Genomic DNA, 17,887 nt, shown 5'->3' on the forward strand with positions numbered 1-17,887 from the left:
GGGCCGAGTATGAAGCTGGAGATCTTGTCACAAGCAACCTGATTAGAGGTAAAATGGATGAATGCCAAAATTAAAAAGGAAATGAAAACAAATTAGAAGCTACAGAAAGACACCTGGTTAACAATTGCAAGAAGAAAGTATAATATACAAACTAAAAAAAACTGATAGTAAGGAAAGTGAAGTTAGAGTTTAAGAAGCAACTGGTCTTAACAGGCAAAAGGAAACCAGAGAATTTATCATGAGAAACTAAGCTTTTTTTTTTTCTTGAAGCAATTAAATTCAATTGTTGGCCGAGTGGTTAGCGTATCTGCTCTCCAGCCAAAAGGCTGCAGGTTCAAATCCCACTGTAGGCATGGATGTGTATGACTGTTTGTGAAAATTCTAGTGGTGGTGATGAGCAGCAGATGGCATCGGTGTAGATGACACAGTGGAGACAGAGAGTTGTAGAGTAGGTGCCCTCTCTCGATGTCTTTGGACTCCTTGGAGGTGTCACGTAATAATAATAATTGGTACAAAATAATATCCATGTTTGAAGCATTTGATAAATATATATATATACAGTCATACCCTGAAGTTACGCAGTAGGTGGGATCAACAAAAAGCGCGCAAGTTGAATTCGTGTAACTCGGGTATAATTTTGCATACAAACATACAAAATATTAGTTAATTGGGACCAAAGGTTTACAAAAACACCTATATTTTTTAAGAAATATAATCATAATTGTAGTTTTTCATACATAAAAAAAAAGAAAGTTATTTTGATGTCAATGGTTTCTTAAAATCTAATAGATTTGTCTGACGGCATAATGTCTTTTTCTTGTCAATCAAAATTTCTTCATAGCAAGCCAATGATTAATTTTATCTTACCTTGTGGCTACAATTCGTTCCTCGTTAGAATCTATGTCCTCCAAAATCTGTAAACCTTTCTTTTATGATTGTTCTTACTGTGGATTCCTGCAGATCAAACTTCTTTGCTAGCTCACAAATTTTCATTCCACCTTCAAAATCCTTAATAATGTTGAGTTTTGTTTCCAAAGTCAATGTTTTTCTTTTCTTACTAGCTGTAGAAGAATCGGACTTGCTTCCTTTGGACAACATTATTATTTTTTATGTGATAAAATTTTTATCAAGAACATAACATTAAACAATCGCAATGTTTGCAGACTATAAAAATCATGTATGAATGGGGAGACTGTGTGAAACACGTCAGTGCTTGTTCACAGCATGTGCGACACTGGCGAATGTGGCCGGCGCCAGAAAGATACGACTAGTGGTGAGGCATGAAGCGAGACAGGAATATGTACATATATGAAACCGCATAACTCCGGATTCGCGTAAGTCGGGGTATGACTGTATTTATAAAATAAATCATAATTACTTACTGCTTTTTCTTCCTTGGACTTATTCTTTCTTTCTTCTGCTTGCTTCTTAAAATACTCATGGATTTCATGAAATCCACAATTTTCTAGATGAGTTATTAATTCTTTTTCATTTTCTGTCATTTCCTGTTAGATTGTAACAGCCAAAAAAAGCTAATCAGGAAACAACATATATTCAATGCCAAATAATAAATAATACTCCTATTCAATAAATTTTAATTATCTAATAAGGCATCTCTCAGCAGGATGCAAGACTTCTAAAAATGCTATTATTAAAAAATAAATATACAAGATTCACAGATTAGCTTTCATTTTAGTAAAATTATGGAGACTATAACTGTGTTAGGAATAATTATTTTAATTTCCCAACATTTCGACCTTCATATTAAGGTCATCATCTGGAGCGCGCGCACACACACAAAAAGACAAGCCACATTATTTCTAACAGTAGGCCAAAGTGACAATGATTTCATCAACCATTATTTTACTGGCCTGAGCTCTAAGGGGAAAAAAAAACTTTATCAAAGCTATATTCTATTTATAACATCATTCGAGAACAAATTCACATAGATAGTTTTAATACAATAAAGTGGCCTAATCCATAACTTAACAATAGTGTTATATTAGAGTTATGATCCTGAATTGCTTACAGTCATAATCATAATTAACTCTTAGACCAAAAGGTTAAGTGGGTAAAATATGTGCTATCCATATTCTTTGGGATTTTGCAGACCACCATTATTGTTAAGATTAGGGTGGTTGATAAGAACTTCACAGGCCTCCTTAAATTTACACTCATACCACATTTTGGTATAAGGTGATCACCATATAACACTAAAACGAAAGGATTTGCAGATTAACTGATTTTACCTGCAAAAAATATGATTAAAACTGATTAAAAAAATAAAACTATTCAAAAGGAAATATGACAATAGCTACATTCAGCATGAATTCTATTCAATACCGAATAGAAATGACAATGTTTCTAAAAAGCAATGAAGAAATGGTCTTCATTGCTTTATAGAACAATTAAGATTAAGCTAATATTAAAAAAAAGTCTTTAATGTGAGTATAATAATTTCTGTTTAAAAACAAACTCCAATAAGAAAAATGAGAATTGCCCAAATGCTTAAGAATGCAAAAAAGAATGATGTTAATGCAAGCATGATTCAAAAACAAGATACACATATATTAGAAATATGTAAATAAATTTACATCATTTCACAATGCTAATATATGCTATCCTCACAAAAGTTGCAAGATCTTATATTTTTATTTTTTTTATTTCATTATTAGGGGTATCTCCATGGAGTCAGTAGACTTATCGTGGGAGACCCAAACTATCAAAATATTTATCATACTCCTTCTTGAATTCATTTACAGACGAAGAACTCATAACTGAGTCAAGCAATGCATTCCACCCATTCACCACCCTCCAAGCAAAAAATCTAATTCTGACACCCTTGTTAACCACACTTTTCCTTAATTTCCAGGGATAACCTCTTCCATCACTATCACACAGCTGAAATATTTTCTCAGCATCAATCTTATAAAAACCTTTTAGTAATTTAAATGTTTCTATCATATCTCCTCTTCTCTGCCTATCAACCAACCTCTGCAATCCACAAGCTCTCAATCTATCAATGTAGGGAGCATTTTTTTTACATCACTCACCAACTTAATCACCCTCCTCTGAACCTTCTCCACAACCTCCTCATCTCCAAGGAATCCAGGTGACCAGACTAGAGCACAGTAATCCAAATGTGGAAGTATCGATGCTTTATAAAGGAGAGAATAATAACCTCTTTATCTCTGGATGTTAGTGTGTTCTTCAATAACCAAATAATCCTATGTGCAATCTTGGACACCTTAGCAATGTGTGTCCTCTGAACTTCATCTCCCTATCCACCAACACCCCCCAAGTCCCTAGCCTCATCAATCTCTTGGAGTACTGTTCCATCAATGTGGTACACAGCTGGTAATCTTTTAATCCCAAAATGCATAACTTTCCACTTTCCACATTGAACTAACATCCATTACCTTTTGCCCATTTTGCCAGCTTATTTAAATCATCCTACAAACTCTCAACATGAGTTTGATTTTTTATTGCATTACCCAACTTTGTATCATCAGCAAACAACTGAATATCTCCCTTCAAGCCATTTCCTATATCATTTATGTACAAATTAAATAACAACAGCCCAAGAACAGAGCCCTGAGGTATACCACTGGTCACCTGCCTCATCCTGGACTCTGCTCCTCCATACACTACTTTCTGGTATCTCTCCATGAGCCATTCTCTTATCCATATTACCAGTTTAGTATCTATCCCCATCTGCTCTAATTTGCAAAACAATATTCCATGGGGTGTCCTGTCAAAAGCCTTAGCAAAATCCAGAAGTATCACTATGAATGATGAAAGTTAATAGCACTTCAGAGGAAAATGACAGGTGTAATTTGGGAAAGAGTTTGTATGCTTTTGCACCGGAATTAAGCCTTCATGTCCAAAGCTGAAATGTGTCGAACAAATGGAAATCTCCAGGTAAACAACACAAGATAAAATAGTAAATGTAGGCTCCAACCTGCCTTTAGAAAGCTGATTTCCTTATCTTATCCCCAGATTTTATAGAACCTGTGACTCTATAAAATAGAGTCACAGGCTCTATAAAACTCATGCATGCACATACACACACACATGTGGCAACATGTGTGTGTGTGTGTGTGTGTGTGTGTGTGTGTGTGTGTGTGTGTGTGTGTGTGTGTGTGTGTGTGTGTGTGTGTGTGTCCAGAGTATCCTCCCACACACACATACAGTAAACAATTGCATAACTATTTTCCATGAGTAGATTACCATGAATTTTTCACAGAAAAGCTGCATATTACAAGTTCTGCTAGGAACAATGAATACTTACTGGAAAGGACCAAAGTGCACAGAATGTAGATTATGGAATAACAAATCCTGTTGTGCTATCATGCTATATACTTATCCAAGATTCCTAGAGAACTTTTTTTTTTACTTGAATGTGATGTAGCAATGATGTAGATTAATTTACATGGCTGCATGGTCCTCCAGTAACACTGTACAATTATGTATAGAGTATATTGTGGCAATTTTATGGTATATTAAAGCTTATTGTTTCTAACATGATTATACCACATGTCACAAAGGAATGACTGTAAAAACAAAAATGTAGCTTGAAAAAAATAACACTAGAACATTCAATGTCAGGGAAAAGTTAGCATAGCTTCTTTTGTTACTGTTCTAAATACCTTGAGGAATTTGAGTAAGCACAAAAATCAAACTGGCCAATCTAGAAATGTGGTGGCAACATAAAGCTGAAATCAAACACCAAAGAAAAAAGATAGAATCAGACACATCAGATCCCACATTATTATTGGCCAGGTGACATTGTGTGTAGTGTGGTATTATCGCTCCTAAAGGATATAACATTTTCATATTTTATTTGAGAATATTAGGTTAACTTATTGCAGTTTTTGTTTTAAACAGGTAAGGGAATGACTTTGTAAGTAAACATATATATATATATTTTTTTGTTTAAATATGATATTGTTTGCATGACACCAATGTGTGGACAAACAATGGCAACAAAGATCACGTTGTCGGGTAATTTGAATTTATGAGATTTTATTCAGTGCAGTGTGTGTGTGTGAAAAATTTATTCATTGAGAAAATTAAAGGATATGTGGAAGGAAATTGAAACTGGAGAGAGAATGTGTATTAAGTATTTCAAAAGTGAGTGTCTGTTAGGTGACGAGAACACAGCAAATATTAGTAGAGTGAACAGTAAAAATAGTAAGATAGAAAATGATGTTCTTAATGTCGAACATGTGGCTGTAGAAATGGAGCACAAACTAGAACATTAATAAAGAAATTGTGCACTTGAATGTTATCCTTCATAGGACAAAGCGTGAAATTGAAAAATTGCAGAAACAGCACGAGATTAGCAGGGCTGAAAAGAGAAAGAAGCAGGTGATCTGAAGGAATAACAAAGAATGACCCAACAAACAAGAAAAACAAGTTAAAGAGAAAATTATGTAAGGAGACTCAATGATCAGGGGAGTGCTTAAAAAGTGCGACAAAATCGCATTTTCTGGGAGCAAAAATTCAGATTAACCACGTCATCTGGATGCAAAAAAAGGTAAGTCAAAGGAAATGATTGTCTTGATTGATACAAATGATTTGAGAGGCTAGAAGTATTCTATGAGAGAGGATGTAAAGGAGTTGTTAGAAGAGGAAACAAGGATCTATACAATGCTGATGGACTGCATCTAAATGGTTTTGGTGTTAGGTGTCGAGAGAGAGAGAGAGCTTTGTTCACCAAGCATACTGAAGAGCAAATTCAGGAAAAGTTAAGCAATTAGGGTGGAAACAAGTGAGTTTGTGTGATGGCACCCATGAAGTGAGTGAGTGTGAAAATGACCAAGTGAGGAATCTAATCTCTCACGCAAAAATATTGAATAGGGTGGTCAATTCGGAAAGTAAAGGTGGGTGGGGACCTAAAGGGATGCTGCAATTTCTATGAGGGTGGTCTGAAAAGTTCTTGGCCTCGACTATAGATGGCAACACTATCAGCAAGATTTTTTTTCTAAGTTGATACATCTGTCATAAGCATCTGTGTGAAATTGCAAGTCATTCTATCAAGTAGATTGTTTTATACAGCTGTCTGAAGCAAAAGTGTTATCTGTATCCCTTGAAATGGATAAAATTGAGTATCATGCAGTTATAAAATTCTTTGTAAAAGAAAGTTTAATGGGAAAAGAAATTCATTAGGTGTTCATAAAAGTTTATGGGCACTCTTCTCTTTTGTTTGATGATTAAAAAAATGGGCTGCTGAGTTTAAACATGGCCGTACCAGCCTTGAAGATGATCCACGTGAAGGACATCCAAAAAGTGTAACAACACCAGAACTCATTGATGAAGTGCACGATATGATACTGGATGACCGGCGAGTCAAGGTGTGTGAAATTGCCGAGTCTATAGGCATTTCAAAAGAACATGTAGGATATATTTTGCATGAAGAATTGCAAATGAAAAAGCTTTGTGCAAGATGGGTGCTGCGGTTGCTCACAGCAAATCAAAAACACACTCGCATGAAAATCTCTGAACAGTGCTTGGAGCATTTTAACAAGAATAAAACCGATTTTGTGCATTGATTTATTATTATGGATGAGACTTGGATTCACCATTACACACCAGAATCCAAACAGCAGTCAAAACAGTGGACAGAAACTGGTTCAGTGCCAAAAAAGACAAAGTCGGTTCCATCAGCAGGAAAGGTCATGGCATTGGTGTTTTGGGATGCTAAAGGCATTTTGTTTATTAATTATCTTGAAAAGGGTAAAATAATAACTGGGGAATATTATTCCGATCTTTTTAACCAGACTAGATGAAAAAATTTGAGAGAAAAGACCAAGTCTGCAGAAGAAAAAAATCATCTTTCATCAGGACAATGCACCTGCACACCAAGGTGTTTTGGCAATGGGAAAATTAAGGGATATGCACTATGAATTGTTGGAACATCCACCCTATTCCCCAGATTTGGCTCCCTATGACTTCTATCTCTTTTCAAAACTAAAAGTCTTCCTCACTGGTCAGATTTTTCTTTGAATCAAGAGGTGATTGCAGCTGTAGAGGGGTATTTTGCAGATCTTAATGAGAACCATTACAGGGATGGGATAATGGTGCGGGAGCATCGCTGTAATAAATGTATTAGTCTTAAGGGAGATTATGTTGAAAAATAAAAATAATTTTGAAATTATAAATTCGTTTTTATCATTGTTAGGCCAAGAACTTTTCAGACCACCCTCGTATATACTAATGCCAGAAGTATCAGGAACAAGAGGGAAAGAATTTTCGGTATTAGTTAGTTTAACCTCACCAAAAGTAATAGGCATTGGCGAGACGTGGCTAACAGCAGATGTAGTTACAGGGATAGAAAGTGAAGGATTTAGTATTTTCAGGAAAGATAGAGAACATAGTATGGAAAAGGGGTAATGCTGATAATTGAGGATGAATTGCAGAGAAAAAGAATAAGAGACAGGTGGGAGGGTGGCTGTTCATTTGAAGCAGCCTGGTGTGAGAATAAGGCCAGTAAGACAAAATATACAGTTGGTTGTTGTTTTAGGCCAGGGAGTTCCACAGATGATCTGGAAGACATGCATTGCAAAATTAATACAGTGAGTATAGGTCAAGTGATTATGATGGGGGAGAGGGGGGGGGCTTCAACTATGGAGATATAGACTGGAAGGAAAAAAGATCACACAGCAGGAAGGAAATAAAATTTATACACCTACTAAGAGATAATTACTTAAGGCAGCATGTGAAGAAGGGATCTAGGGGGTGTGAGAGTATTGGATCTGGTCACAGGATCAGAAGAGCTATCCATAATCAAGGCAACCACATTGCCTCTGATTGGGAAAGTGACATTCAGTCTTCACTTGGGAGATTGTAAAAATTAGGAATTTTTTTTTTATCAAGAATGTGTATATTATGTGGAACTACAAAGCAGGTGATTATGACAAGCTTAAGAAGAAGCTTAAAGCTGTGCTATGACATAAAACACTGCAGGGTAAGGCTGTTAGTAGTGCACGGGCTATAGTTAAGGATTATGCAATATTAAATTCTATACCTAAGGTAAGGAGAATTAATCAGATAGGAGTTAATATCATTAAGCACATGCTGCAGAAGAAAATGCTGTGGAGGATATACAGTGGTATCTCGCTAATCCGAACTAATAAAAACCATGATCGTTTGGAGTATCGAAAAGTTCAGATTAGCGAATTTTCTCCCAAGAGACAACAATAAGTAGCGTTTAAGAAGACAAAAGTAATCAGATTCTAATGGTATATCAATTTAATTCTGTAAATAAATGAAGTAACTGATAGAAAAAATGCTAATCTACTGTAATATAAAAATTGAAAAATAATACAGTACACAAGTTTATTTTGGAAAAAAAAATTTAGTTTGTGTGTACCTGTATTGTTGAGGATTCTGATTTAATAAAATTGCATAGTTCAGTACATAACTTAATTTACGTAAAAAATATCACTTTCTTGTACACAACACAAAAAAAAAAAAAAAAAAAAAAAAAAAAATAACACCAAAAAAAAGTTTTGGATTTCTTTGTAAAAAAGTCACTGGTTTTCTTTTGCTTCTTGGAAGCTAAACTTTTTTCGAATGCTTCTTCTCGGAGCTGCATTAGTAATAAATTTTGTGGAATGGCGTATCATTCAGCTTAGCCCATTCTATACACACATTAAAACTGTCAACTGCCTCTTCATGTTTTACTTTTTTTTTCCTTCGAGTTCTTTATTGTCATCTTCGTCTTCTAATTCATTCTGTAGCATCATATTTATAATTTCAGCATCTGATTTGATTTCGAATTCACTTTCGGTTCAACTTGTAATCCATTCCGTTTGTGAAATTTCAACATATGGATTTATATTTTTAACCAAATTATGCACGTTTTTAATTTCCGCATTTTGTGTATCACCGTAGTTATCTTCGTAAATTCTAGAAGGCCACAGTTTTATCCATGACTCTCGACAACGGTGATTCATGCCGACAATATAGTACATACTGTACAGTATAAAAAAGCAAATGTGAACACACAATAAATAAAAATAGAATTACAGTGTAACCGTACAATCGACAGTATGAAAAAAAAAAATACTGTACTGTAATAATAATAAAATAATGGTTAAAATAATAATTATTAAATAAAAATAATAGTACACAAAATATAATAATACGTAATAAAACCTTTTTTTTCTTTCAAACCACAGTTCAGATTACTGGAGGGTTCGGACTAAAGAGTTTCGGATTAGCGAGATACTACTGTATAAGGAGAAAGATGACTAGCAAACTCATGAACACTACAAGGCTATGGCAAGAAAGGTGACCAAGATTGGTAAGGAAGGCAGAATTAGATTATGAGAAGAATCTAGCCAAGCAGGTCAAAAGGAATCACAAAGAGTTCTTTCATTATGTTGCAAGAAAGAGGAAGAATGACTATGGAAGATTAACCTCAAAGAGTGATGATGGTCATGAGGAGACAGAAGCAGAAAATAGTTGTTACTGAGTGAAATTTTGCAAGGGAATATCATCCTTGTGACAGACTTTGATGTGGGAACAGAGGTTGATGAACTGAAGGTGCTTAGGATACTGCAGCATCTCAATGTAAATACAGCTGTGGAATTAGATGGGATATCAGCTTGGGTTTTGTGAGAATGCACAAGGAAACTAGCAATGCCTCTGACTAGGCTTTTTAATTTAAGTCTCAGTTCTCGTAGAGTTCCAAAGGAGTGGAAAGAGGGCAAAATAATTCCCTTGCATAAGGGAGGTTTCTTAGACTGCAGTAGCAAATTATAGACCAATCAGTATCTCAGGTGAGGTGGTAAAAGTACTAGAAAAATTGGTCAAAAAGAGAATTCAAGAATGAGTAGATAAAAATATGATACTGAGGTATCAAATGAGGGTCAAACATGACTTTGTGAAGAGTAGGTCATGCTTAGTAATTTTCCAACTTTTTATAACAAAATAAAATCTGAGTTCGATAAAGGAAATGGTTGCACAATAATTTTGTGGATTTTGCAAACGCTTCTGACAGAATACCACATGGAACTCGATTATGCAAATTAGAACAAATAGGAATGGATATGACACTGGTTAAGTGGATAATAGAGTGGCTGCTGGATATCAAAAAGTGGTATATTGAGGGGCAGAATCGAGGTGAAAATAGGTGATTAGTGGTATTCTGCAAGTGCTGAGAACCATTGCTGTTTAATTTGTACAAAAATGATATAGGAAATAACCTGAAAGGAAATATTCAATTGTTTGTTGATAATGGGAAATTAGGTAGAATAATAGTTATTCAAGATTAAATAGGCTGTCAACAGGGGCAAAAGATATTGGGTGTCATTTAATGTGAAGAAATGTAAAGTTATGCATTTTAGGAACAATAGATTACAAGCTGTGTATGATATTGATGGCACTGTACTCCAGGAAACAGAATAACTATTATTCTACCTAATTCCCCATTATCAATCAACAAACAATTGATTTCCTTTCAGGTTATTCAGGCAGAAATTTAGGGATGGTGGTAGAGAGAGAGAGTTAAAGTTTAGAGGACATATTGCTAAGGTAGCCCATAAGATTACTTGGCTATTGAAGAACACATTAACATGTAGAGATAAGGAAGTTGTTATTCTTCTTTATAAGGCCTTGATATGCCCACATCTGGATTGCTGTGCTTACTGGATCTGGATTACTGTGATTAAGATGGTGAGTGTGTTGTGTGTGTCCTATGAGGATAGATTGAAGGTGTGCGGACTGCAGAAGCTGGGTGATAGGAGAAAAGAGGGATATGATAGTAATAACATTTAAGTTGCTTCAAAGGTTTTATAGGACTGATGCAGGGGATGTGGATATGGAGAAGGATGGGAAAAAATAAAATCGACAGATAAAATAAATAATAATGAGGTCTTAAAAAGAGTAGAGGAAGAAAGGAATCTGTTAAAAAAAGGATAAAAAGAAGAAAGGGAAATTGGATTGGACATATCCTGAGAGGAAATGGAATAATTAGAGATGCCATTGAAGCAAAAGTAGAAGGAAAAAGACCTAGAGGAAGAGTGAGGAAAACGATGCTAGATGACATGCTGAATGGAGACAGATACACAACCTTGAAAAGGAAGACTCAGATCAGAAGAAAGTGGAAGAAAAGTTTTTGCTACTAAAAGAAGAACCTGCTTAATTGCAGAATACTTAAGAAGAAGAAGAGTGACTCCATAATAATCATAATAATACATTACACCACAATTCTGTCCAATGAAACTATTAGCTGTTATTTGATTCCACGAGGAGATCTAAGTTCATCTAGTGTGTGGCTATAGCATTAACTCTGAATTACTTTAAAAAGTGTGCCTGCTCACACTTTTTAAATTTTCATATGAACTACACAATGATGAACAATAATATGCATAACACATTCCTTACAAGTTAATTACTAATTAACTGATAACAAACCTAGTTGGCCAAGTGGTTAGTGTACCCACTCTCCAACTAACAAGATGCAGGTTCAAATCCTCAGCACATTTGTGATAGTTTTTGGATAGAAAATGAATTTCATCACTTGTGTGAGACCATGCTTACTGGAAACCTGAAGTGGTTTGAAAAAGTTCCATATTTGGTCTCTGAAGCAAGGTTTCTTGATTATGTAAAACATAAATCAAAAATACAAAAAATATATCAAATTGATAAAAATGGAAAGAAAAAAATCCTTAGCCACCAACATTACAATAATGTACTATAGGTATGCAAATAACCTATCGTGGGTGGGAACAATAGAAACCTAACTGACATTCAAAACACTAAGCCATAACAATAATAAACAATAATACTATCTATACTAATACTAATCTCAGGAGACAGCTTACGGGTATAGCATGGAATGAGGAATTAGCTGGAAAAGAAATCAATGCAGCTTGGGGGATTTTCAAAAACTATCTAGTAGATGTAATGTCTAAGTGTATTCCAAGGGTGACAAGGTTAAATAAGGTAGGTGTGAGATGGATGAATAAAGAGATTAAGCATGTGATGATACAGAGATAAATAGCATTATGGAAGCAGCATAAGAGAAATGGAAATTAGCAATTCCATGAGGTATACAAAGACCACGCAAGGAGGGTGACTTGGTTGGAGGGTAGCCAAAGAGAGGTATGAACAGCAGTTAGCTAATGAAGTCAAAAAGAGTCCTAAGGAGTTCTTTCGATATGTAGCCAGAAAAAGAAAGAATGATTATGGAAGAATGACATTGATAGGAGAAAATGGTATAAAGACAGCTGTTGTAGAATGTGTGGTGGAGATACTTAATGAGCAGAAGTTAATGAGTTCATAAAGGTCTTTCAATCTTGTGAACGTGACTTCATGGAGAGAGAGACTGAGAGCAGTAGATGATGGGGAGGAGAGACTGACTAAGTGGGCAAGAGGTGTAATGGGGAGTTCAGTAAACTAGATGCTAATAAGCCTGTGGGACTTGATAATATATCACCATGTATTCTGAAGGAATGTGCCAGAGAGCTGACACCTGTCTTGACATATTTTTTTAATACGAGTCTTGCACTCGGTCAAGTTCCTAAGGAGTGGAAGAAGGGCAAGATTGTGGCACTTCATAAAGGAGGTGATCGAACTCGAGCATCAAACTATATGCCTATCTGTGTGTCAGGTGTTGTGTTTAAGTTATTATTATTATTACCTCAAGATCTCATGAAGTCAAAGACTCATCTGGGAGGTCCTTTTATCACACACACAGCTCATTATACCATGCCTTGAACACATTCAAACTCCTTGCAGACACCACACTCTCAGGCAAGGCATTCCAATCATTTACAACTCTGCACGAGAAAAACCTGCTTCTCACTCCCCTACTCACATCTTCTTTATACAGTTTCCAGGGATGACCACTCATCCCTGGAATTTCCCCCGATCTCCCACTATTTTCTGTAGAACTTCTCCAGCATTGATCCTATAACAACCCCTTACCAACTTGTAGGTCTCTATCATATCTCCCCTCTTCTTCCTGTCCACCAGATTCTGCAAATTGCATCTTCTCAATCTTTCCTCATACTCGACATTCCAGAGGTCTTTGGACCCTTTCCAACATCTCTTCATCCTTCTGAAGACAACACAAAGGCTTCTGGGAATGATGCGGAGGACACCGACTTGTAGAAGTAGGGAGATTCTTGTTCCGTTGTATAAGGCTTTGATTAGGCCACACACACATGGACTATTGTGCTCAGATTTGGTCACCTGGTTTTCAGAAGGATGAAGAGATGTTGGAAAGGGTCCAAAGGCGACCGACTAAGATAGTTTCTCACCTCTGGAATGTCGAGTATGACTCTGCAATTGTCCACCAGACTCTGCAAATTACATCTTCTCAATCTTTAAGATGTAATTTGCAGAGTCTGGTGGACAAGAGGAAGAGATGAGATATGATAGAGACTACAAGTTGGTAAGGGGTTGTTATAGGATCGATGCTAGAAAAGTTCTACAGAAAATAGTGGGAGATCGGGGGGGGGGGGAGGAACCAGAGGTCATCCCTGGAAACTGTATAAAGAGAGTGTGAGTAGGAGAGTGAGAGGTAGGTTTTTTCATGCAGAGTTGTAAATGATTGGAATGTCTTGCCCGAGAGTGTGGTGTCTGCAAGGAGTTTGAATGTGTTCAAGGCACAGTATGATGAGCTGTGTGTGTGTGTGTGTGTGTGTGTGTGTGTGTGTGTGTGTGTGTGTGTGTGTGTGTGTGTGTGTGTGTGTGTGTGTGTGTGTGTGTGTGTGTGTGTGTGTGTGTGTGTGATAAAAGGAACTCCCAGATGAGTCTTTGACTGCATGAGATCTTGGGGTAATAATAATAATAATAGCTATTCAACAATACATCAGGTGACAATTATATTAATCTTTCATACTTTCAATACAATTAAAATATCAATTCCAACTATATGAACTAGTTTACTGTATATCAACTAACAGAACATGTTTTTATTACTTTAATTTACCCATCATCCACAACATTTTTCTATTTTATTGTTAAAGTCTCCATGATGGGAAAAAGAATGATTCTCTGGGACATGAATCACCACTGGTATTTAGCAAAGAACCCAGGAGCTACCATCAACTCCAAGTTTATTTGCTGTGCCACTACCTCACTTCACGACTGGCCACACAAAACCAATCAAGTTTAGCAATGCCAAAGAAGTCTTCCCCATCTGCAAAATCTGTAACATCGAGGAAGCATCACCACTGCCTTTACTAACTCGTATGAATATTTCTGTATGCAAACTTTATAACACCCCAGAAAAGGTGCTGTATAAAATACATAAATTTGATCTCTATGACCTGGTGTAATAATACAACAGAATAATTTTTTTTTAAAATTAATTAATTAAAAAAAAACTGTTAAAGTTATGCACAATGCTTATATTATCTACATGACTTAGAGGAAGAACATTCCATTCATTTTTTTTGTCTTAAATTGTATAAAATCAGTTCTTTGTATCACTAATTTTCTTCATTCTTTTTATTATGTCCATAGATGGTACAGGCTCAGCCAAGAGCAATGGAGACTGGATATCTACATTATATTTGCTATGAACAAATTTATGAAATTCATTTAGATGCCTCTTTTCTCCTGTTAGTTATTATTGTTATGATTGTACAGGCACTTCCATGGAGTCCGAAGACTCACTGCAGGAGACCCAAACTATCCACATAATCTATCATACCTATCCTTGAACCCATTAACAGACAAAGTACTCACAAAAACTGATTCTGGCAGCCCATTCCACTCATTCACAATTCAAAGCAAAAAATTTAGTGCTCACACCCCCTACTAACCACACCTCTATTCAACTTCCAGGGATGAACCTTGTTCTGGTCCCTCTAGCCAAGTGTTGAAATATTTCCCTTGCATCAATCCTATAAAATTCTTTAAGCAATTTAAATGTTTCTATCATATTCCCTCTTTTTCTCCTATCACCCAACTTTTGCAATCCACACATCCTCAATCAATCTTCATAGTGAAAATTGGACAGAAAATTCACCATTTTGGTAACTCGCCTCTGAATCCCCTCCACTGCTTCCTCATTCCCAAGGAACCCAGAGGACCAGACTTGAGCACAGTAACCCAGATGTGGGCATATCAAGGCATTATAAAGAGGAATAATAGCATCCTTATCTCTACTTGTTCATGTGTTCTTCAATAGCCAAGTAATCTTATAGGCTACATTAGCAATCTTAGCAATATGTCCTCTAAGCTTTAACTCTGTCTACAACCACCACCCCTACATCTCTAGCTTTGTCTATTTCCTGGAGCACAGTGCCATCAATGTGAGTTTATCCCAAAATGCATAAATTTACATTTTTCCATTATCTTTTGTCAATAATGACAGCCTATTTAAATCATCCTCCAAACTCTCAACATCATCTTGATTAACTTACTCTACCTAATTTTGTATCATCAGCAAAGAACTGAATATTTCCTTGCAAGAAATAACCTGAAAGGAAATATTCAGTGCTGCTAGGACTATTACTGTATCATTTATGTATAAATTAAACAGCAATGGTTCCAGTGAACCTTGCGGCACACCTCTAGTCACCTGTTTTTGCCTCAATTCTGTCCCTGTGTATACCAATATAGAGTGGGACAGAATTCCCATTTGTTATAATTTGCATCAGAGTTCCATGTGGTATTCTGTCAAATGTCTTTGCAAAACCCAGCAGAATCATCATGTAGCCATTTCCTTTATCCAACTCTGTTGTTACTCTATTATAAAACAATAGTAAATTATGAAGGCATGACTGACCCTTCACAAAGCCATGTTTGTCCCTCATACAGTATTGCATTTTTATCCACCCATTCTTGAATTCTCTTTTTGACCAATTTTTCCAGTACTTTTAATACCATGCGCGAGATACTGATTGGTCTATAATTTGCTACTGCAGTCTTAGAACCTCCTTTATGCAAGGAAATTATTATGCTTTCTTTCTACTCTCTTGGAACTCTACTAGAGCTGAGACTTAAATTAAAGAGACTGGTTAGAGGCATTGCCAGTTCCCTTGCACATTCTCACAAAATCCAAGCTGATATCCCCAAAAGCTATATTTATACTGAGATTGTGAAATATCCTAAGAATCTCCAATTTTTTGTTCTCACATAAGTGCCTGTCACATATGTTAAAGCAGTACCATATTTACTTGAATAAAACTCCCACTTTTATCCCCAAAATTAAAACATCGCGGTGTGAGAGATATATAGAGATTTTTGGAAACTAAAGTTTTTCAAATTGACGTTTATGATCTCACGTTGTTTATGAAATGAATACTTTAAAATTTTAATTATCATTATTTACACAATTGGCAGCTCACTTTTTGGCTGATCACACGATATTTTGAATCTTTAGCAACAATGCTTCTGTAATTAAATTAAAACAAATGGTCATCTACCGAAATAGTCATCTTTGCTCCCATCAAGGGCATTAAAGATGGTAGTATTTTAAAAAACTCTTGGGAATTATTTCTGGCGAAATGATCTGCTCCATATAGAACCTAAACCTCACCTCATTCATTGCTCCACTCCAGCGCAATCCAAGATCAAGTAGATGTCAACGCTCTCACTCCTACATTTCTTCTACTGGTTGCTTCCATCTCTATGCCTATGATTGATGCAGTATTAACAAAAGATCACGCGATTGAACGACAAAGGCAAGTCAACGATTGTTGAGTTGAAATGATGATTCTCTTCAACCGAAGTCCTTATATTCACAGTTGCATTTTCCAAACCTTCACATTCAATTCATGTAATTTAATCCTACTTTATTAAATTGTGTATATATCCATTTAATCCCATTTGATTAAAGACAGATTAAATTATACTAAAATAAATGAGAACTGAATTTTTATCCTATTTCCTTGTCCAAGCTTCCACTCTTAAGATCATTTGAAAGAGAACTTGGTCACTTGAACAATTTACCACCTTAGCTAATTTTCATCAAATTAGAAATTTTGGGACTTATTATTCAACATATTTATTAATGATTTGCATTTATATAACAACCTGACTCTCCGAAGTCTCTCCTTTAAATACTGTCAGCCTGGTTGGTCGAGCGTTTAGAGTATTCCCCTCTCCAGTCAAGAAGCTGAGGGTTTGAATCCCAGCAAGGGCATGGATGTTTGTGATTGCCCTACTAATCCTTTACTACATGTACTGTTGTAACCTGCATCCTGGCAGAGTATGACCTTTGATGTTGTTGTACCATAAAAATAATAAAAAATTCAAATCCAAATATTTAAATACTACTTTTTGCACCCACCTGATATGGTAGGTGGCAAGAAAAACTAGGTATGGCAATTTACCAATTACTAAATACAAAATTAATAACGGAAAAACTCACGTAAAAAGATTATTTAATAGTATAATTTTCGCCTGCATGTCACAGCCGAAAATTATATGTCTGCTCACGGTATTCCCATATTAAAACTTACCAATTACTATCCATTTAACTAAACCAGCACTGATACAAAGCTTTATTAGCAACTTCATATGTCGAATACTATCAAAGGCTTTATTCAATTAAATCACACCACAGCTATTGCTGCTGTCTATGTCCCTTATAATTCCTTTATTAAAGTTAACATTTCTCAAGATCAATCTATCCTTAATGAAACAAGATACATGCTACTAAATAAGGAATCTCTGTCAAGGACATACCAGCTATTGTTTCAAATTAATTTTTTTTCATTAAGCTGTCAATAACTTCTATGAAGAAAACTGAGATGCAGTTTTCTGTTTTGATGAACTCTTCCCTGCTTATGAACTAGTATTATCTTGTAAATTTCCAATAAGTAGAAATGATTCTTAATTTTAGTGACTCATTGAAAATAATAATAAGTTGAATTATCCCTGATGCACATTTATTTACTAGGGGAAATGCCATCTC

At 35.6% G+C, this 17,887-nt stretch overlaps 1 protein-coding gene across 1 annotated transcript in view; it reads right to left on the reverse strand.

Annotated features, from left to right (window-relative positions):
• Positions 1 to 17,887, reverse strand: part of LOC150103256 (DNA topoisomerase I, mitochondrial-like) — a 364,529-nt gene that overhangs the window by 149,684 nt on the left and 196,958 nt on the right. Inside the window, exon 7 of the mRNA XM_090398605.1 lies at positions 1,383 to 1,505. Within this exon, the coding sequence (XP_090254731.1) occupies positions 1,383 to 1,505 (123 nt within the window). The remainder of the gene's footprint in view (positions 1 to 1,382; positions 1,506 to 17,887) is intronic.

Source organism: Typopeltis vanoorti, chromosome 9 (genome assembly GCF_054136105.1).
Source record: "Typopeltis vanoorti isolate ZY-2024b chromosome 9, IOZ_Tvanoo_1.0, whole genome shotgun sequence".
In the NCBI taxonomy this organism is placed as follows: domain Eukaryota; kingdom Metazoa; phylum Arthropoda; class Arachnida; order Uropygi; family Thelyphonidae; genus Typopeltis; species Typopeltis vanoorti.